At 37.9% G+C, this 23297-nt stretch overlaps 1 protein-coding gene across 2 annotated transcripts in view; it reads left to right on the top strand.

The window, feature by feature from the left end:
• LRMDA (leucine rich melanocyte differentiation associated) overlaps positions 1-23297 on the top strand; it is a 1038849-nt gene that overhangs the window by 836173 nt on the left and 179379 nt on the right. For both annotated transcript variants that reach the window (XM_078077548.1, XM_078077549.1), the window contains one exon: positions 2003-2087. In XM_078077548.1, coding sequence (XP_077933674.1) covers positions 2003-2087 — 85 coding nt within the window. The remainder of the gene's footprint in view (positions 1-2002; positions 2088-23297) is intronic.

Genomic DNA, 23297 nt, shown 5'->3' with positions numbered 1-23297 from the left:
CTCGAGTTTATAAATGGACACTGAGCAGAAAAGTAATTAGACGTTAGGCATAGTTTGATGACTGCAAAATAGAACTCGAGCCATACCAGTTTTGCTTTGACTACACCTGGAAATAAAGGTAAATAGCTATTTTACTCTTGGTTATAAAGCTCTAATGTTTTGCCCAGTCAGAGGTATTTGCTGAAAGGTAGTTTCTTCCAGTAATTTTAGGAAAAGCTGTCATCAAATTGTCAACAGCCCAAATTGAGATTAAATGCAGTAAGAAATATCACAATATAGCAACCTAAAACTCATACTGGAATTGTAGGCCTTTTTAGCATTGAGATGGAATAGAAACATTGACAGAGAAACTGTGGCCTTTTACTAAGGAAGTATGGTAGATCAATGGAAGGATGGCCCCTATTACTTTGCCCCATACATGCTGCCTTAAGCATCGAATAGGTGCCATATTTAGAACACTGTTACTCTGTCTCATTTATCATGTGGGGATTACAGGAGACCCTGACTGCCAAATGGAGGGACATGTGGTGACTCTAGTATTTGAAATTTAATCTAATTTCTGACTCTTTTGTGTTCTTGCAGTATCCTAAATATCTAATGATGTAGTATCTAGCAAATCTTGTCTACTTTTTAAAACATTTTTCTTAGTGACTGAACTTTTATCTTTCTGAACCCAATACCTTGGATCAAGCTTTAAACACCACATATTTCCCTTGGAGCTGGAGTGAAGTAATGCTACCTGAAATCTGTCTCTACCTTAGGGACAGAGCTTCTGATTCTGCCCCATTCAGAACTCTTTCTGTAAGTCTCCACTGAAAGCCGCTTAATCAAACATCTCAAATGTCAGAAGCGGTGTTTAAAGGGTTTTTCTAGTAAGTGGGTCTAATCTCCTACTTAGTTTTGATTCCTATAATGTAGATAATCTCTTTGGAGAAAAGGCCTGCTCCTCACAGGGCAAATATATCCCATAGAATGTATTTCCTATTCCAGAAAGAAAAATGTAGCATTAATGAAATTTACTTTTTCTTGAAGCTTGGAAAGGTTGTAAGCTTAGGATTTTGATCCTAGCAGATGTTCTTTTTTGGATATTAAAAAAAAAGTAGTATTTGATTCAGAAGTCTCAGTAAGAATTGCAGTGGTGATGCTTTTTGCTATAAGCAGCCACCCTCTGAATGTGACAGACCGGTCATTGGTTCTGAGGGACAGCTGACCCGACAGCTGTAGTCCTCTGTTCCTGGCCTCATCCCCATGGTTGTAGAGCTAGAGAGAAAGAAAGATAGCACCACTTACACATACGGGTCACGCTATATACAGTTTGATGGTTAAAGAGCTGTTTGTGTACAATAAAAAATCATCTTCAAGATACATTTCATATCATTTTCTTTTAGGTCTTGGAATGGCAAAATTTTATTGATGACCATTATATCCCAAATTTCAGATGAGTTTTTCAGTGTTATTGTTAAACTTAGCCAGAACCCCAACTGCAAAGTGCGCAATGGTTTATATTCTTCAGTATGGTCACTTCCTGCTGCTGAGCCCTCAGCTTCTGTGTGTCTCAATGCCACGGGGCCCATGCAAACCAGCCCCGTTTTTCCTCCACCCTGGGGCAAAGCTCAGCGTCCTCACTGGTTTCCAGAGAAATCTCATAGTGAACATTTAATCTGTGGGAAGTACTGGAAGAAGGCCTGTGACAGAAATCTAACTCTCCATCATTTCTGGCCTTCACCCTCTCTCCCTTCTTCTTCCTCCTCCTTTCAGTTCAGGAAATAAACAAGCGGTCCCCTTGTCTCAGGGCCCTTCCACCTGTACCGAGGCTCCTCAAAGCTTTGTATGCTACCCTACACTCATCAGAACATTATCTCAGCACAGACAACCCTCGCTTCCTAAGACTCTTGGTTGATAATATTTCTTCCAGGCCCAGATCCCTAGGAGGCATGTTTGGTAAATGAAGGTATTTAGTGTTTGGTGTTACTTCATGTTGACATTTTCTTTTATTACACAGGCTTCCAGTGACCGCATCACGGCCTCTCCAGTGCACCACTATACACCCCTGCCTTCTGCTTCCAGGGATCTCACCAATCATCGAGGTAGGAGCTCGGCTTTTTATTGCTCTTAGTGGTTGCAGGGAGGGACACTTGTCTGTGCAGAGCTCTGGGCTCATTATTACTGCCTCGGCTCTTTAGAAGGAACACAGTGCTTTTCAAGTCCTTGATGAGAAAACCATACCTGTCAAACCTAGCGATTTTAACTCATATTAAACAGAATTTAGTGGCGGTCTACTGGGAAGGCAAATAAATCCATGCTATAATATAATTTTGTGATTTGATTTTTTTTTTTTTTTGCTTTAAGTAAAGAGATTATAATACTTAAAAATTACTAAGTAGATCATTACCTGCAGCAAAAGTGATGGAGAGAATTGGGAAACTCACTAATATTTGTAAAAGTATCATTGTTTGGGGAGTAGAGTAGTTGAAATCTGTAATTTCAAAATGAATGAACTCTACATTAAGCTAAAAGGAATTCCAGTTTGCCTAACAACATTGCAGAGAGTTGGTGCACAGTTTTCCTTAAATTATCTGATCCCAAAACATTAATTTGGTTTACCCAGTGTTTCCAAAGCCTTGAATTCCTATTGTCATCTCTGGAGTCTGCATGGAATATAATTTAAAATTGCCTTGTCCCTAAGCTGGTTGCTTAGACCAAGGACTGTATGGTCACCTTTGTTGGAACTGGAGGGACAGGAAGAGGCCCTACAGTATAACTTGTTTACCCCATTTTATCCTGGTTATGACGACAGCCACATTTCTTAATTGTGAATCTACCCTCCAATGGTAAGTAAGTACAGTCTTCATTTGAGGGCATTCCATACTTTAAATAGCATTTCCCCAAGCAGGAAATTCCCCTCATACAATTAGGGAACACTGAATAAGTACTGTCCCAGGTCTGTCATCCCAGCTACATTGTAGGCTGGGTGGGTGGCAACAAAGGCTGTAGAGAGGCCCAAAAGTGGTGAAGTTGGCACTCTGAGAAGACATGTGGGCTCTGGGCAAATGGCCCTCTCTTCTTCTGCAGGAAATGATCAAGATTATAATGCAGGATTCCAGGTGTCTGTGACTGGTACCTGTGTTGCCTATTTGATGTCTGGGAACAGTAGAACTTTTCTCCATTTACATATATTTTGGTTCAATTATGATTCTGTTCATTAAGTGTCAGTTTTGTGAAAATCAACTTTGCTCAAAGGCAGGTAGAACAAATAGCTGCCAACATGCCATATTTTGAGGGGCATGTATAGACCTCCTTCACTGAATGTCCTTATGGAAGTGTCAAACATATTCCTTTAGAGACTTTTTTTTTGAGAGGGGAGGGGAGTTCCCCTAGGTAAATAATAATAGCATATCTGGACAGAATAACAAATTAACTCTAGCATTATATCCTCATGGATTTATTTATTGGTTTCTTATATTTGAATAAAGGTATTTTTAGTCCATAGCCCATTGAGTACTCTACATAGGCACTGAAAGCTCATAGCCCTTAAGCCTACTTGTAAAAGTTGATCTAGCCATGAAATTGAGATTTCACAACAGAAGGACATGATCAGATCAATGATAATCCTCCATAATAGGACAAAGATCATTTGTCACTGTAATGGTAAAATAAGAAATCTGAACCTTAAAGAAATGGAATTTAAGAATACAAGTTTTGAAGGTATATTGAGTAATATTGGGAATATGGAAAAATGCTCAAGGTGTTTAGAGTTAAAACAAGTGCCCTTCAATGACATCAGAGCCCAGCATCAATGGCAACATTGTTGTTGAGAGGACCCAGCAACAGATATCTCAATTTTACTGAGGAATGTGCCTATAAATTTAATGCTCTGGTTGTTTGATCAATGCTAAGTACCCGGTAGTGAAAAAAGGCAAGTCAGCATCATGAAATGGCAGGTAGGTCTTTGGGCCTGTGGTCATGTGGACATCACTAAAGAGAGAGCCAAAGAATCTCATTAAGGTTGAATTATTATAGGACTGATCCATGCAGGGAAGAGATGACACTGATCTATTTTAGCTTGGCCTGAATCATACAATAACAAGTGGTAAAAGCCCGATTTTTAGGCACCCAGAATGAAACCACTTAATGCCACCTTTTTTTAAAAGACGTATTTATTTATTTTAGAGAGAGAAAGAAAGAGTGCACATAAGTGGGGAGAGGGGCAGAGGGAGAGAATCTTCAACTGCTGAGTGAGGAACCTAATGCAGGCTCCATCTTACGATCCAGGAGATTGTGACCTGAGTTGAAACCAAGAGTTGGATGCTCAACTGACTGAGCCACCCAGGCGCCCCAATGCCACCTTGTTTTTTTATATTTAAGTTATAGAAATTATTATAAATTTTTGATCATATAAATCACCAAACTATTTGGTTATCATTTGTTAATACCTTTATGAAAACTGCTTACAAATGTTTATCCAGAGAGGCTCTTTCACATTGTGAAGGCAAATTACATCAGTTCTTGCCCAAGTGAAATCCTCCATGATGTCTGAAACTTGGTCTAAAAAATCTGAAGTGGAAGTTCTATTTGCAAATAATTTTTGATTCATCCAGTTCCCAATCTCTTTTCATTCCGCACCAACAACTACATAAACTGGTGGGCAGTAGTTCATGTGCAAATTGCTATTTTTCTATACATGCCATTTTCCCTTTACTTGTCCTTTTATGTTACTTCCAATGTCGAGTATGATAGACCCAAGATTCGTGTCCTAAGGACTACCGATTCAAATATAAAGGAAATCTGGGCCCAGAATAATTATCAGGAGATGGGGGACTCTATTTTTCCATCTGTAATTTATAGTTAATCCATGCATTGTAGGGATAGTAATCCACAGTACTTTTTGCTTCTTGTATGAATATTTTTCTATATTGATTTTTCCCCTTTCTGAGGTACTTAGAATATTTGTTTCTATCTCCTTAGTGCAATTTTTTATGTTCTGCTTTGTGTGAAAGAGGTTAAGTATATGTAGGTCTTGAACTCTTTATAAATGAAAGCTCCCTGAAGGGAGTACAGATTCTCATCTTTCTTCTCTTGCACATCACTGACTGCTGCTCATCCCTCAGGTATCAGCTTAACTATCACAGCTGTAAGGAAGACTTTTCTGATCTCACCCCACACATTTATATTGGGTCAGTGTTCATTTTTCAGGCTTTTTTTCCAGTGTCTTCCTGGACAGTCTATAAGTTGTTGGAGGCAATGGAGGAGATTGTGTCTATTTGCTCACTACTATACCTGCAATGCCTGGCACAGGGCTTCCTGCTTAATAGGAGTGCGAGAAATATTTGTTCAGTAAATGACGAATGGTAGAAACCCAGGGGAAAGTCAGTAATTTAGATATGTGAGATAACTTCATTGTGTCTGAGAAAGGAGACCCATCTTCCTTTGGGAGTAGGTGATAGGGGAAGGAAAGGCCAGCCTTGTGGACCTCAGACCTCAACTCTGTTGCTTTCACAAACCCAAATCATCAGAGTCGGGACCATATGTATTGATTCATTTTCATACAGCATTTAGCCACTTTATATAACTTCCAAATAGATAATAATTTTAATGTCATAGTTTCCAAACTCTGGTGTTTTGATGGTAGGAAGGAAATAGGATGAACTGAAGCAACTAGTGGAATTATTTTACTAGTAACAGAAGCTCTCAAAGAAGGGCCTGGATGCGCCATAAGATGCAGGCTGTGGTAGAGATGTGGCTTTAGAATGGTGCACCTGAAACCTCTCTGAGAGTTCTTCTCTAGGTCTAAACATGTCCTTGGAGTCTACAGCGGCCGTGGGGCTGTGTCAGGAATCCCAGTTATTACCTAGTGGCAGTCTGCTTACTATATCCTCTGTGGGTTGTGGGTATCCACATTAGGAGGAGTGTTGGAGTGTTTGTTGGAGAAATGTTTCTTTAAATATGTTATGTGCATGGACATATACCTGCATATCAGGTATTGCCACTCTATCTGGTAGCTGTTAGAAATGGAATTTGCATTTATATAGACCACTGTGTCTTTTGCGGAAAACATTTCTATTTAGCGAGTTGACCATATTATCCTCAAGACAACCCTATAAAGGAAGGAGGGTAAATATTATTATTGCCATTTAACAGAGGAAAGCACCAAAAATTGCTGGGGGAGACTGAGCCACTCAGTGACAGAGGCAAGGAAGAAAAAGTCCGAGTTCTGTGTCCTTGATTCCCAGGCCACCCCTGACATTTGTCCTTCACACAGGACATGAAGCAAATGCAGGACTGACTGTGGCATTGTGCTAGAGGGAAGAAGAAATTACAAGCAGAGAAATGGCCTGGAAATGTCCACTGCCAGGGGTGAATTTCTACAGCCTCTGCTAAGTCTCTAGTTAAGTATAGCGTCCTTGCCTCTTCCGTCAAAAGAATTGTCTGTTACTCTCCTTCCATCCCTTCTTTTAAATTAAAAATCTATAAATTCAAGAACAGAGACAGTTTGAAAAACCAAAGAGGTAGATACTATGACATCAGTCTGAATTCAGATAGGGAAAATAGAAGGCCCATTATGTATTCACATGATAAAGGGGTTTAATGTTAAGGAATGAGAGAGAGGCTGGTCCATTCAGGGAGGACCCCACCCAGAGTCTCAGTCTTGCAGGGAGGCTGGTGATTCTCGAGAGCTGGCTGAAGTTTCTGCACATCTCAGGAACACCTGGGAATCTACTACTGATGTTGTCTATCTGCAGCGGCCACGTGGACACTGCTTCAAACAAGAGAACTACCGAGGCATTGCCCTGTTCCTCTTTCTCTCTGGATTTCCAAGTCGTACTCCAAAGTGTCTCTCTTTGGCTCATTCTAACCTAGAACCACGTACCAAGGGACGTCTCAGAAATGCAATTTCCAGTTCCTCCTCTGAGTTGCAGAGAAAACCTTAGAAGAGGCTGGTGGTGATGCAAAGTGATAACAGGCAGTCCCACATGCATACCATGATCCAACATTTCCAGTAGCGATCACACTGAGGGTCCTGTTCCAGTGCATTTGTGTGCACATTTTACAAAGTGATTGCAAGCCCAGTGAGCATCTCTGAATTACTCTTTTCTTCTCTGATGCTTATGGTATGTCATCGTTACCTGGTCGCATTGAGCATCAGCCTTTAGATGTATGAAAAAAAGAATGCAGGAAATTGAGAGGACATCTGTGGAAACTTGCTTGGAGATGGTAGCCATCCTCCTTCCGCCCATCCTTGGCAATCGTGCCATTATTTTTGATACAGTTGTTAGGTGCTCATCCTCTTCTCCAGCCAGGGCTTGGTCTATTTGTGTTTGAAATTGATTGCTGGGACTGTCATAGAATGATTTACATAGCAACTCATCATAATTAGTTCTTGTTTGCAGTTTCCTTAATGTGAGTTGCATTTTATGCTTAGGAATTGATTTTTTTGTATATCTCCATGAAGCAGCTCAATGTGTGCCATCCAAACTAGAAAAAGGTGGAAAGAAAAACTGCAGGGATTTTTTTATTTTTATTTTTTAAACAGTTTTAGCAAGAGATATCATAAAATACATTTTCACAGAAGCCATAAATACAGAGTGTTTTGCTTCAACTATTTAAATAAGCCAAAGTGAAATGAATAAGAGGAAAATTAATGGATGTGTGTGAAGATGTGGCAATGTAGACAAAGATGTTTGGGATGGGGAGATGTTGCCCAGAAAAACTGCATGCCAGTGAACAGAATACTTTCAGGAGGGCTCAAGATGGGGCTGCTTGATAACCAAACTGCTCATCACAATTTATTTTAGGCTTAGAGGATTTGGAGGCAATCTGTCTCTTTCAGACAACATAAAAAAAATTATTTTCCTGTTTTTTATAGTCGTACCATCTTGCCTTGTCAACCCACAGGGAACATGAAAGCTAAGTAGGTTTGATCGTTATAAACAAAATCTACACAGAATAATAGCACAGACTCAATGAAAATAGATGCATTTATTTAGGTTATCTTATTAGTTCAGCATCAAGGTGTCTTTTTGTCTATTGTTCATTGTTCTCATTGACCATTGAAAAAGATGAAATAAGCAATCCGATGGTTATGGTGACTTTGCCAGGTAGGTCCCACCTGAGATCAGACCCTATGACTAAAGCAGCCTGCTTATTTCTTGCTTTCTGTTTTCCAAAATATTTTGATTATTTTTTTTCAAAGGAGCTATCAGATGATTTCTCAGAAAACATCTCTGAGTCACTGAAGGTTCACAGAAGTATGGCAGATCCAACTCTTCTCCATAGAAAGTGTATTAAAAGCTGTGAAAGAGAGCGAGAGGGAGGGAGAAGAAATAAGACAAAATCACTTTAGCAGTTGGCTAGGATGGCCTCCTTGCTGTTGACAGGGACATGTTTCTTCTGTGGGTCCTGCTAGATAAGTGCATGGCCTCAGCTCCCCTCTTTAAGACTCTGTGCCGTGACTTTGCCCTGGCTGTGTAGGGAAAGAGTGTGTTGGTTCCTTGGGCAGAGCTATGATTAGCATTTTCTAATTATGTAAAATGCTTCCTCTGATGACATTTCAACAGAACCCATTACGTTAGTTTTCTTTCCTTCATAATGCTTTTATGGGCTTATAATCTTGGTGGAATTCTCAGATGCTGAGAGATGCTAAAGTTTCCTTTATTTAATCGAGGTGACTAGTGATTTGACAGTAGTGGTTGACAGGTTTATTTTATCTGCGTGGCAGCGGGAGTCTATTTTCAGTGTGTGCGCTCCGTTCCAAAGTAAAAGGACTTTACTAAGTGCTGAATAAATTGTACTTTCCTTTGATTCTAGACCTTGCTGAAATGGTTTAAAAACTCTAGTCTGGGTCATCAAATTCATCTCTCTGCTGCTTTGCAGGGTCAATAGCTTCACTCTGTACCGAGCGGGGCTGGGTGGATTGGAATGGAGGGTAGTGTAGATTAAAACTTCCGCATATATATAGATAGATGTGCATGTGTGCACTCGCTGTCTGGGAAGGTGGCAGTGATGGAAGAGCAAGCCAAGTGGAATCTGAAGATGGATGAATCTGTTAGACTATTACCAAGACTGGCATGGACTTCAGCCAGGAACTTTAAGCAGCCTCCTTTAAGCATTTGAAATCCATAGGGGTCCATTTCCTATCGTTTTTCTCCAAGGATGATTTTTCATTTGCAGTCTCCATGATTGCTTTATTTCTACTCTTTGGGCAGAATTGTTGTGCACTTGTAGACACAGAGGGGCTACGAATTTGGCTCTTCTGTTTCAGAAGCAAAGCAAGGAGGGAAAAATGGAATCATGCCTTGTACTCCCAACAGGAGCTTTACTTCTGCAGGATAAGAGATAACCCTTCCCCCAAAAGGCAGTCCAAATAAAAAATGGTGGTGAAAACATGTCCCTCTGTCTTAAAAAATGGAGAGTCTGGGATTGACAGGATTGAAGATTCCAAATGTCCTGAAGTTTTAGAGTCATGGGCTATTTCTTATCCCTTCCACTCCAAGTGAAGAATTGAGACATGGCCAAATATGACTTCTGCAGCAACAAACATTGCTCTGAGCACCTTCATTTAAGGAGTCCTCCAGCATCCCCTGCCTTTACTTAGTATCTGCTGTGTACAAAGTATGTTGTGTTAGGGTTTGTGGAATATTCAGGAAGAGAGAGCATGGTATCTGTCTTCTAAGAATTTATGGTTTGATTGAGGACATACCAAAATGAAACAATGCCAACCAAACTAGATATCATGTATTATATAAGTAAGAGTTGCCTTACTTGGTAAAAGTTATAAGTGCTGTAAATGTTTAGAAAAGATGGGAATCAGTAAAGACTAGAATAGTCAGGCATGGCTGTTTGGAGGATGTTGGCCTTGAGCTTTAAAGGACAAGTAGGGCATGAGTAGATGGAGGGCAGAAGAAGGGCATCCCCCTTCCCCCGACCCCCCCCCCAAAAAAAAGGGAAATGGGTAAAGAAGAAGCACAGGGGTAAGAGGAGACCCGGTTTTGAAAAAGTCAGAAATGAGTTTACATATGTAGGATGGATCCATATTATGGCAGGCCTTGAAGAGGCAGAAGTATCTAGATTTGATTTAAAGCTGTGCTATGGGATTATTAATCTGCAAGCAGTAGGAGGGGGAAATTGGAAAGAAAAGAGTCTGGAATTGAGGAGGCCACTGTGGGATGGCATTTAAGTTTTAGAAGCTTTGGATTTCTTGATAAAAGGCTATGTGACTGCAGACTGAAGTGCCCCCAAAGAGCAGGTTTCTAGCAAAGGTAATTTAGTAAACAACTTGGTAACAGATGGGGAAGACAGCTGGGGCCAGGACACTGCCAGTGGAGCAGGGGTGAGGGCAATGTAAAGGAAACCTTATGGCCACTATGGAATTGTTGTTCAAGGTTGCTGATGATTTGGTCACAGGGTGTCTCTGGCTCAGGCCTCAGAGAAAATGGACAGTTAGTGCTTTTCCTCCCCATCTTATTCAAAGTATTTCTGATGTTGGCTTTTGAAACGGAAACTGAGAGACCAGCATCAGTTAGGATAATGTTGAAATAATCTAGCATTGATGATGAAGACCTGGAGTGGCTGGCTGGCTGAGGGAACAGAGAAGAAGAGTAGGAATATGAGAAACATTGTGGAGCAAATGCAATAGACTGACTTAGGAACTGATTATGTTTAGAGTTGGTAGGAGAGAACAGAAGGCTGAGAGGAAGCTGGCATGGTAGATGGGAAGCTGTGGTCTCTGCCTGTAGCTGCTCTCTTGCTTCCCCCCTACCCCCCATGCAGGATGCTCCCCTACCACTCATGCATAAGCTCTAATCTGGCCTGTTAAGTGGGAGGCTGCTGGAATTAATGTAGTGGGGCTCATAGCAACAGGAACAAACAGACAATAAGCAGGCAGAGCAGCCACAAAAATTTGTTCTCATTCTGATCTTTGGCTCAAGATGAGCTACATTTAAAAAAAAAAACAAACCTAGTAAGTAAGTGCCCAGTGTATTATTTTATCCCCAAATCTTGGGTTTCTGGAAGGAGAGCTTTTTGAAGCCCATGGTTTTGGTCTAGATTGTTCTGCTGAGAGCTCTGCCCAGCGTTCACCTCCCCATCCCAGTTCTAATTCATTCATTTCCCTGTATCTTGTAGAAAACTTTCCCCCTGCCCCAGGTTTTTCCTCATGTAGAGATTTTACAACGTTTTTGGAACAAATAAACAAACATCTGGAATCATGTGGTACATTTAATTAAAAAGTTTGCATTTGGCCAGAAATGGTAAAATCATGAAAAATGGCCTGTCGGTGAGCGCAAGAAGGCCAAACAATGACGTTGTTGGCTGCAAATGGATTGAAATTGAGTGAGGTGAACACCTGCTCAGTTCAGCCCGCTGTCCTCCAGCTTCCCCCTCCCAGCCATGAATATTTACGGCTCTGGTTCTTTATCCATTCTAATGAAATTTTTGGTTGGGGCTGGTTGGGGGAGAGGGCTGTTACTTTTCCAATAACCTCAGATTTGATGGGATACATGTACTTTATAAAGGGTGCAATATTGGGCTTTTTGACTTTTCACTTCCCTTAATCAGAATTCCATATGCTTCAGGTCACTGCGGGGACCTGTTTCTGTTTCTTCAATCAGTCAGCCAACCACTTTTTTTTTTTTTTTTTTTTGAGAGGAACCCTGCACTGGGGATTGTAGGAGATGCAGAAGAAGCTGTGGGCTCTGCCTTCAGGAATCCTGTAGTCTAACTCTGGAAATAAGGCCCTACACACAGAAAGCAGAAGTCAAGCTGCAAGGGTACAGAGGAGGGACATTCAGTGAGTGAAGAGGAAAGTATTGGGAGGTAGCCTTGGGGGAACGTGAGACCTAAGTTGAAAGCAAATAGGTTGGAATGAAAAAGCTGGGTTGATCATATCACTTGGGAGTGGCCATTGCTAAGTTCTTTCTGCTCAGACGTACAGAAAGGGCTAGACTCCGCCCACTCCCTACTTCCAATTGTCTTAAGAGTTCTTTCTCATAGTCACCTTTTATAAACCTACAAAACAAGAGAGAGGAGTGTGTACTTGATACAGAAATGCAGTTTCAAAACAGATCCTCCATCCCTTCTGTCTCCACTCACCTATTTCCACCCATTTATTGCTCCTAAGGACTTTGAATATAAACATTCTAAAAGCCATCCCATTTGTATAGGTGACACACCTGGAGGAACACTCCCTGGGTGGTTTCAGGGTGTGAAAGAGAACTTGGGGGGAGACCAAGTAGAGTTCTTGTTTAATTTCTGGCCATAGTCCAGAGGAGCGGTGTGTGAGAAATAATCTTAAAGCAGGGGTTAGATATGATGATTTTATGTTTTTGGTTAGCTTCTCCTCTGTGAAGGATGTGTATGGTAAAGTAAAATATAAATTTGTTTGCATATTAAGAGAAGAATATTGAAACTATCTGGCTTTTCAGAGTGTAGTGCTCTGATATGTCTTGCATTTGAGAATTTATTATACCCAGGATGAAGTTATTCTAAGAAAAAGATGAGAAGTTTTTCTTTTTGTTGGGAGGACAATGGAAATAGCCAGGGGGCTGAACATACAGTGGGCGCCATCCAGGTTGGATCTGAGGAAAGGATGAGTATTGTTGAAGTTGAGTGTCAACAGGCAAGGGAGATTGGGAAATCACCATTACCCAAGGGCTTTTACTGAAGGATACGCTCATCTGTCTTTGTGAGTTGAATAGTGTAGCCTGAAGGAAGTAAAGTGAAGCAGCAACTTTCAAATCCAATCAGGATTTGAAACCCAGACCCAGGGTTTTTCTATGTTAGTTTAGCTTTTTCATAAAATAAAACCAGGGTTTCACCTTGACCCCTCTGAACTTGTGCAAGCACAGAAAGATACAAGGCTGTGCTGGAAAAACACTCCACTGTTGTCAGAGGCATTCTTAGTCCTCAACTCTTTATTATTCTTGTGCATCTGTTTCTTTAAATACTCTCTGCAGAAGCATTAGCATGAAAATAAAAGAGTACAGCAACTTGGAATTTTCCATTTGTAGCTTCCTTAGTCTGTGGGGTCAAAGTTCTATCCTCAGGGATGCTAATGCAAACTCTGTGTGCTGTTCCAGGGCAAATGTTTCTCAACTAAAAGACAAGAGGGGGTGGGGAGCCAGGAAAATAATGCAATTCTAATTCCTAAACACAGACTGCCTAGCGATTCCAATTTAAATTGCTGCTCCCCTACTCTTATTCCCACCCTCCCCCAAAGGAAAAAAAACTTTCCTGTGTTCTGAGGACAGACATCTGTGTAAGAGCAATAAAAACAGTCTTCCCTCTTGTGGATTAGCTCTTTATTCCTTTATTTATCTTGCTCTACTTCATCAGTTTCTTCACAATCAAGAATAGTCAAAGAGGATAACATGCAGTCCCTTTCTTTGTTTTTGATTAAAGAAACCCATAGAACCATCCTCCCCCACAAATTTTCTTCTTCTTGAGAGAGCATTCCTTCTTATGTCTTATTTCTCCCTTTTTTCATCTGCTCCTTTGGAATTTTTCTAGAACTTCACACAATGTACAAATAACCAAAGTCCCGTGGAGAACAGGTTAGGCAGGGCAATAAATGGTGGCATATCTGGAAGATTGTAAAGCACAAGGAGAACAAAGCACAAAGAACATGTTCTAAAGCCTCCTTTTCTTCTTCTGAATCCCTAGAAATTTATTAATTCAAGAGCTATCTACTGAACACAAACTATGTACCAAGCACTGCTCTGAGCATTAGGTATAGAGTGATGAATAAAGCCGACAAAAATCTTTGCCTTCAAAGAGCTTACATTCTACTGAAAGAATCATTAAGATAAAAATATAAGCAGCATAGAGTAGGATGAAGACTAAGAATAAATACTAAGATGAAAACAAAAGCAGGCAAAAGAGATGAAGGAGTTTGTGTTGGTAATTTGAGACTTGATAGCCAGAGGAATCACCCCTGAAAAAGTGGCATTGGAGTAATAACTTGAAGGAGGTGAGAGATGGAAACTGGAGAATATCTGAGAGAAAAGTAATCTAAGCAGAAGAAGGGGCATGTACAAGGCTATGAAGTAGGAGCATGCCTGAAATACATAAAGTAGAACTAGGAGGTCAGTATAGCTGGGTAAATAATCTATCAGGGGAGGAATGTGGTGGGGGAAGCATAGATGAAGTCAGAACAATATGAGAAGCCAGAACTTTAGCATCTTATAGGCCATTTACTGTCCCTTAGGCAGGAAGCCATTTTAAGGCATTAACTGAAATGATAGAAATGATATTATTCTACTTTCTATAGGGAAAAGAAAAAAACAACACCAATAATTAACTGGAAAGGAAGATCAGAACCTATGTAGATTCTCTGCAAGATAGATAAAAGGATAAGATTGAAGGGATTCATCACAGCTTTGATGCAAGAGAGTTAAAAAATGTAGGACCGGCTTCAGGACTTTAATAAGTGCAGGGAACTACTGGCAGGCTTAGAAATCAGCTTCAAAAAAGAAGACCTTCTGGAGGTGGGGGTGGGGGTGGGCAGGGTAAAGGAAAGAAAAAGCCTTACAGAATTAGAAATAAATGAAACTTTTAGGTTTATGAGAAAATATAAACATAAATTATTCTTTAAAAGTAAGTGGAAGTGACAGCACTATAGTATATTAAAAACTGTGGGATGTAGCCCAAAATGTAATTAAAGGATTTTGTTCCCTTGAAAATATAAAAATGAAACAAGGAATAAAAAATTTTTTAAATGGGTTGGGTTTCCAAAAATCCTAATTAAGCAACAACAAACCCAATGACATATGAAATGACTGAATTAAACTAAAACTTAATAAAATAGAAACAATGTACAATATACTTTATCAATAGTACCAACAAATAGTTTATTTTTTTAAAGATGAACCTAGCAAATCTAAAGAAAAAATAGAGATGAACATCTAACATTAGGAATAAGAAGATTGAAAACTCTAGAGTTTTTATCACTAAATTTTAAAATCTAAAACAGGCAATTTTAAGGCAATTATAGTTACCAATATTGTCACAAGAAGGACTATGAATCTAAATAGAGAAAAAGACTATAGAAGAAACTGAAAAAAATAATCATATATCCCTCAAAGAGGAGAAACTTCCTAAATTTATTCCAGAAAATGAAAAACAGTGAACATTTCTCATTTCATCTAACTAGGATTCCATAACTGACCTAAACAAGATAATGAACACACATGAAAATGAAACTGTAGGTCAATCTCTTTTACAAATGTGGTAAAAGTATCCTCTATGAGAAATTAATAAGATTTAGTGATGTAGTAATAAAAAATACCACTTCATGCCCAATTAGGATTTATGTCAAAATTGAAAGGTTAGTTTACTATTAGAATTTATCAGTAAACTTGTCATATGGGCATATTAAAAAGAAAAATAGATTATATGTGGTCATATTAATAGATGCAAAAGAAAAAAACTCATGACATTTAATAACAACTTTTACCCACATCTCTTAGCAAATAAGGAATACATGGAAACTTCTCTAACTTGATTAAAATTATCTGCCAAAAACCTACAGCAACCTGCATAGAGAAGAACAGAGGGTTAAAAATATTCCCATTATAGTCCTTGAATAAGCAAGGAAGGACTAGTCCACATTCCCCTGGAGATGCTAGCCTAAGCAATAAGATGTGCAACAATAACAACAAAAACCAAAAGGAACAATAAAGATTGTGGTAAATAGAACATTATTTGCAGTCAATATTATTTACATCAAGGATTAGCAAACATTTTCTATGAAGGATCAAATATGAAGTGTTTTAGGCTTTGAGAGACAGAAGATACCTGTTACAACTACTCAGCTCCGCCCATATGAAATATAACATGACTGAACTAAGACCCATCATATTTGTATTAGGACAAAATGTAAATGTGTTTTATTTACCTGTTTAAAATACCTTCAGTTTGAATCATAAGGCAAAATCCAATTCTCTGTGTTATATAAGAGAAAAAGAGACAAATTGACTCAGAAAAGTTGAAACAAAAGCATAGAAGAGGGATTACAGCAGGGGTTACAGTTTAAATATCACAAGGTAGAATTTAAGCAAAAGAGCGTCAAATGAGAGACAAAGAAGTCATATAGTGGCACAGGACAATGGTTTAGTAAGTTTGAAGATTCCATGGGTCAGGAATTCTGAGAGAGGACAGTGGGAATGACTTATCTCTGCTCTTTAATGTCTGGGGCCTCAATAGAAGATTTGAAGTCTAGGAACTAGAATCATCTGAGAATGCACATACTCCTATGCTTGGTGGTTGATGCTGGTTATCAGCTGGGGACCTCAGTTCCTCTCCATGTGGGGTCCATGTGGTCTTCCTTTATATGCAAGTTTGGGCTTCCTCATAGCATAATGGCTGAGTTCAAAGGGCAAAAGATTCCCAAGAGAGAGTAAGAGCCAGACAGAAGCCATATTGTCTTTTATGACCTGTATCTCAGAATTTATGTAGCATTACTTTAACTGTCTTCTGTTCATCAAGGTAATCACCAAAGTCCTGCTCAGGTTTAAGGGAAGGAAAAATAAGTTCTGCCTCTTGATGGGGAGTAGCAAAGTTCTAGAAGAGCATGTGAGTCCAGAAATACTGCTCTGATCATTTTTGGCAAATATAGCCTTCCATAATAATATACTGAGTTATACATTTTAATGAATTTCAGGAAGTAGAGGAAGTGTAAAAACTCTCAGGTCACTGGATGATGAAACTAAAAATTGATAAGAAAATCGGACTGCAAAAAGCCCTTCCACTCAGAAACATTTTAATACTCTTAAATCTCAAGTCAAAGATAACATACAAGCTCAAATTGTAGAATAACCAGAGAAATATGATAATGAAGTCATTACCTGTCAGAACTTATGGAGTAGATCTAAGGCCATTCTGAGAAGAAAACCATACATATATTTAAGTACATATATTAAAAGCAAAAGAATGCAAAAGATAAATGAAACATCTGACTCAAAAAACACTCAGCTAAGTAAACCAAAGGAAAGCAGAAGGGATTAATTATTAAAGCTAAAAACAGATATAAATAAATTATAAAACAAAAGAGTATAATAAATAATTCAAGAGCTGTTTTTTTTAAAAACAAAGTCAAGGGAAATTAAAGAAAATACAAATATATAAAACATAAAATGAAAAGTCACAGAAGAGAAAATTAAAAGGATCATAAGAACCAACTTTGTTGAATTTTGTGCAAATATTAAAAATCTAGATCAAGTGGATAATTTTTTAAGAAAATGAAATTTCTGTAAACTGACTCCAGAAGAGATAGAAAGTTGAAACATTGATTTCCATAGGCAAATAAAGTACATAAAAACCTCTCACAACCCCACACAAAACTGTGAAGTCCAGGTGGTTTTCCAGGGAAGTTTTACCAAACTTTAGAATAGAAGGTGATTTTGTTAAGAAGATGATTCTGTTAGATGTTTAACAACTGGGTCTATGCAAATGATGATGATCATAATGATGATAAGGATAATAATAAAAAATAAAAACACCTTGATCTATAGTGTTTTCCAACTTCTGTGGCATCAATATTTCCACCATGACTGATTCCAAATACCAGTATAACATCACTCATTGTGGTGTTGGGAAGAGATGTGCACAGTTGACTCTTATGAGTTGGTGTAAGCTGGTTCCTGCATACCACAGGGGTGATTCCAAAACTATTTAAACTGTTTGAGAACATAGATAAGGGAGTACTTCTAAAATCTTTTTATCAAGTGCATAAAGTATTTACAGAAAAATGGACAAGGATTACAGAGAAAATTACATACTCATCTCAGCTATGAATATAGGTACAAAAATCCTAAATAAAGTAATTTTAAATAATATCCAGCAGCATAAACAGCAGAGTAAAACATCATGGCCAACTGAGATTTATTCCAAGTATGCAATGAAATTTCAATGTTAAAATATCCATTTATTCAATCTTTTTAATAGATCTAAAGATGAAAGCCATAATTGCATAGTTGCTGAAAGATCTTTGCCAAATTCAATAACAAATTTTGGTAAAAAGCATATAAAAATAGATGTATATGTCCTTAATGTGATAAAACACATCCATCTCAGTCCACAAGCCAATGGCAAACTTAATGGGCAAACATAAGAAGTGTTTTTATTAATGTAAGGACAAGATAAGTTATCTATTACCACCACTGTTATTTAATGTTTTACTGGAAATACTAACCAATGTAATTAGACAGGAGAAAGAAACAACAGACATGAAAATGGAAAGCATACGGCCAAACTGTCATGCTTACAGATGATTTGATTTGATTTGACAATTGGAAACTCAAGAGAACCAACTGAAAGACTAACAAGAGAATTCAGGGAATGAAATAAAGCATAAAGTTAATATACAATTAGTGGAACAAAAACCAGTTGGATAAAATTAAAAAAAAAAAAAAAAACCCAGTTGGAGAGTATTTTGAATGAAAGACACCATTTGCAGAAGCAACATAAAAAATAATAAATTGGGAATATTTTAATCATACATTAACAAAAATGTATAATATCTTCATGAAGAAAACTTTAAAACCCTCTGGGACACAAAAGAAGGCTTGAAGTTATGGACAGACCTACCATATTATAGGAAAACTCAAGACCATAAATATGTCAATGTGTTTTTTGTTGTTGTTGTTGTTGTTAAAATGTAAATTTATTATGAAACTATAAAACTACCAAAGGTTTTTTTTTTTTTTAATTCCTTTTAAACTGGAAAAAGTGAACCTGAAGTTTAGATGAGAAAATAAGCAAAAGTAATAGCTGGTATGATTCTGAAAAAGAATTATAATGAGGGGGGAAATTAGCTCTACTGGATATCAACTACATTCTAAAGCCTCAATAATTAAAGCAAAGTGGTACTGGCAAACAGATCACTGAACAGACTGATTGAATAGAATAGGAAATTGAGAACTCAGTGTCATGTGGGATTTAGTACGTGATAAAGGGGTATCTCAGACTGACAGGGAAGAGATGGGCTATTCAATATATGTTCTTGGGGCAAATGTGTAGCTATTTGGAAAAAAAAATTAGATCCATATCTCATACCTTACACCAGGACAGATTACAAATGGATTAACATTTAAGTGGAAATGAAGAAGAAACCATAAAAGTGCTTAAAGAAAACTGAGAACTCAATTCAAAAGCTGTAATTTTAAAAAACAAAAAATTAAAAAAAATTAACCTATTAAAATATTTTTTAAATATTGAAAACATACAACCTATTAAAATTTTTAACTTATTAAAAACGTATTGATTTTATTTTTTTAAAAAACCTTTTACAGGGGTGCCTGGGTGGCTCAGTTGGTTAAGCATCTGCCTTCAGCTCAGGTCATGATCCTGGAGTCCCGGGATCAAACCCCGAGTTGGGCTCCCTGCTCACTGGGGAGCCTGCTTCTCCCTCTCCCTCTGCTGCTTCCCCTGTCTGTGCTCTCTCTCTCTCTCTCTCTCTCTGTCAAATAAATAAAATCTTAAAAAAAAAAAAAAAAAAAAAAAACCTTTTACATAAGGAGGGAAAGACTTTAAGCAAAGTCAAAAGACAGTGAACTTAATATTTGGAAATTATATCACAGGCAATGATAGATTATATTTCTTATATATGAAGTGTTCATAGAAATCAGTAATAAAATGATTAACAGCCTAGTATAAAAACAGATCAGCAATTGTACTCCTAGAAATGATTGCATATATAAAATGACATATGTAGGATAGTATTTATTATAGAGTAAATGTGATAGCTAACCATTGAAAATAGCAAAAGAGCTATCAGTTGAGAATCATTAATTATGGAATATCCAATATGTAGAATATTGTGTAACTCTGTCAAAAGAATTAGGAAGCTCCTACATACTTAATATGTGAATCTATGCAGTATATATCATTAAGGGGATAAAACAAGGTACAGAACAATATATATAGCATACTATTATTTACGCATAAAAGGTGGAACAATAAGAATCCATGTGTTAAAAAAAGATGGATGATAATAGTGACTACCTGTGGATGGGGTAAACCAGGTACATGGGAAGACTAGGGTGGGAGAAAGACGGTTCACTGTACACTTCTATTTATTTTTAAACTTTTAACCATGACTTAAAATAAATTGGATTTTTTTAAAGGCTGAAATAAAATTCATATAGCCTATAACCTAAGTTACACGTGTCGAAAGGATAGTATACAGAATGATGTTCATTGCAATGTTTTTCTTGTAGTGAAAAAAAAAATGCAAAGACAAATTATATGCCTGTCAGGAAAGGAATGGTTAAAATATGGTAAATCATGATATTGAATGCTATATGGCAGTTTTTAAAAAGTTAAGGTAAGTTTAAAAAAAAAAGGTAAATAAGATTTTAACAGAATGGCTTCAGGACATATTTTTGAGCAAAAAACATTTGAGTCTAAAACATTTGTACATTGTCATAGAATTTATGTATTTACAAGCACAAAATCTCACACACACGCACATACACAGAAACACATGTGTGTACAAATGCATAGGAACAATTTTTAAAAGATGGACACAAAACCCCTACAGTAGTTACTTTTGGGGGAATACCCAGATTGGAGTGGTAAAGAGTAGAAGAAGGGCAAAAAGACTAGCTTTTTCAGTATCTGAATTTTTCTTAAAATATGCTAATATTTTACTTAAGTAATAGTATTAGTAAAAATAATAAAAAATCCAAAGAGGGCAGGAGCTTTGGGTGATTTGTAACCATTGTGGAGACTTTGAAACTTTGTTTTCTCAAGGACTGTGATAAAGAAATAGTTTCTTTGAAAATGTTCCTTTGCTTCTTCAAATTTAAATAATCCAGTGTTGAGAATCCACAGTAGAATTTCTATACTCTGTCATTGTTGCAGGATGGGATAGTTATAGGAATCAAATACTCTGGTAAATAAAGATACAGAGAAAAAGTAAAGAGGTACCTGCATATATTGCATGGCTCACTGATTTACTGAAAATGGGAAGGAAGATATTAATATTAATAATAGCTGCTATTTATTGAGTGATTTATTTAGAGCCAGGTGCTGTGCTAGTATTTTACATATGTTCGTGGTCTCATTTAATCTTAGAAATATCTCCTGAAGCTGGATATTATCCCCATTTTATTTATGAGGAAATTGAAGCTTAGAGAGATATTATGTAGTTTACCCAAGGTCCCAGGGCTACTATGTGTCCTTTGTGAGGTTCAAAACCAGGTTCTAATGCTGAGGTCTGTGTTCTTCCCTCTGTTCCAAGCTGCCCCCCCCAATAACATACACTTAACAATAGAACTACACTGAATGAATTTTAATTTTTCTTGATGATCCAAGAAAGCACTTCTGGCTTTTTCAGTATTTCAGGAATCCTGTTAAGAGCATCAGTGATCAGAGCCCTAGTGAAGCATGAAAATGATGGTTAATTGGAGCTATCCAGTTGAAAAAAAGCAGACTAACACTGCATTTACAGAATTTAGTGCTTTTATTATAGATAAATAAAGGTATAGCAAAATCACTGGTGTGATTTTTGCATAACCCCTTTGTTACTAATTGATCTGTATATCCTGAAGGCCTTTATCCCCTATCTACTGATTTCAAATGTTCTGTCATTATCAGCATCTAAATCAGACCTTGTATCTCTGTTTGGAGACCTATAGATATTGTTCAGATACATGGATGCAATTTCCCCCCTATTGGAATCTCATAGCAAAAGATCTGGTCTCTGTGACCTGAATTAACACAAGCAGAGTTTAGGTATACTGCACCAATGGCTTCGTAGACAACCCCTTCGGTTATAGATTGTAAGTGTCATTTAGAGAAAGCACAAGATGGCTCCTGAGTGTCTAGTAAACTTCAACAACCACCTGAGAGATACCTCCGTGTGAGTGCATAAAATGGAAATAAAGAATGGCAAATAACCCATTGACTATGCACTTTCTCACCCGCTGAGAGCAAAACGCAATCCAATGCAATTTTAGTACTTACATGCCTCTGGGGAAAATAGACCCCTAAAAATCACTGAGTGCAGCACTGGAAAAATTTCTTAAATTTGTGCTATGCTTGGTGTTATAAAACCCAAGGAAGCTTAGGCTTTATCCTTGAGTAAAATGGACTGGTAATTTTGTTTTGTTATATTATCCACCAAGCATAATGATAATGGGTCACATGCAATTTAGGAAAAAATTAAGTCTAATAAGAAAAATCTCTAATAAATACTAACAGCATCTTATTGGTATTGTCTTTGGTCTAACCCTTCTATTAACATTTGGTTTTTTACATATTAAATGATCTGTAGTATGTTGAAAATGAAGAAGATAGTAAAAATTTAAAAAAAACCCCACATTCTTGTATACATTGTACAAATGTTTACATGTCTTCCCTTAGGCAGGTACTAGGTAGTATAGTATATACAAGGAAACGGTACTAAGTTATAACAGGAGATTCATATTTTTTTATATGCTGAGCAAGAGAAGTTGCGCAGTGTAGGGGGTAGTTCCCATCATTAACCAGGAATACTAGCAATTCAATGAAAAACAGAGATTGAAGATCAGAATTCAGCCCTAAATAAAGGATACAATTTTCCTCTAAAATCAGGCTTACTCTGGGCCACTGAAGGAGTGTGGAGAAACTTAGGGAAGCTCTAGTTTCCAAGCAAAGGTGTGGGGGGAATCCTACGCAGTGTTAGCTACCCGTCATGGACAATGTGATAGAGTGGAATAGAACTAAGGGGAGTATTCAGGAAGCTTTGATTTGATATGTGCTTCTCAAGCCTACCTAAGAATCTCCCAGGGAGCATCCATCATGTGAAGATGCTTGAGCACCTATCTCCAGGGCTTCCTGATTCAGTGGGCCTGGGGTGACACCCTGGCATCTGTTATTTTTCATGAGCTCTTCTGGTGATTTCTCCATGTACAACAATTTGAGGACCACTACGTTAAATGATACTGACAAGGAAGCTCTTTTCCCAAGTCTTCTCTGCCCTCCTCTTAAAAAATGTACAGTTGAGGTGGAGATAACAGAAACTCAAACAGATAAATGTAGTAAAGTGTTCCAAGTGCTGTGAAACTTGGGGACACCAAGGACTGGGTCATTGGGTGAAGGGTTGCCTAAGTCAGTGTGTAAGGCTTGACCAAAGGGCCAGCCATGGGTGTAGAGAAGGGACTTCACAGGACTGGTGTGGGGAAGATTGAATACTTGGATGGTATTCACTAATTAGTTGTAAACAGTGACTAGGAGGCAAGAGCAGGAGGTGACTGTCAGGTTTTTAGCCTGACTAACTGTAGAAGGTAAAGCCATTCTAGAGGAATGGCATTTGGGGAGGA

The sequence above is a fragment of the Halichoerus grypus genome, chromosome 7 (genome assembly GCF_964656455.1).
Source record: "Halichoerus grypus chromosome 7, mHalGry1.hap1.1, whole genome shotgun sequence".
NCBI classification, from domain to species: domain Eukaryota; kingdom Metazoa; phylum Chordata; class Mammalia; order Carnivora; family Phocidae; genus Halichoerus; species Halichoerus grypus.
The sequence above is the reverse complement of the archived record's forward strand: the minus strand, read 5'-3'. Positions and strand labels throughout refer to the sequence as shown.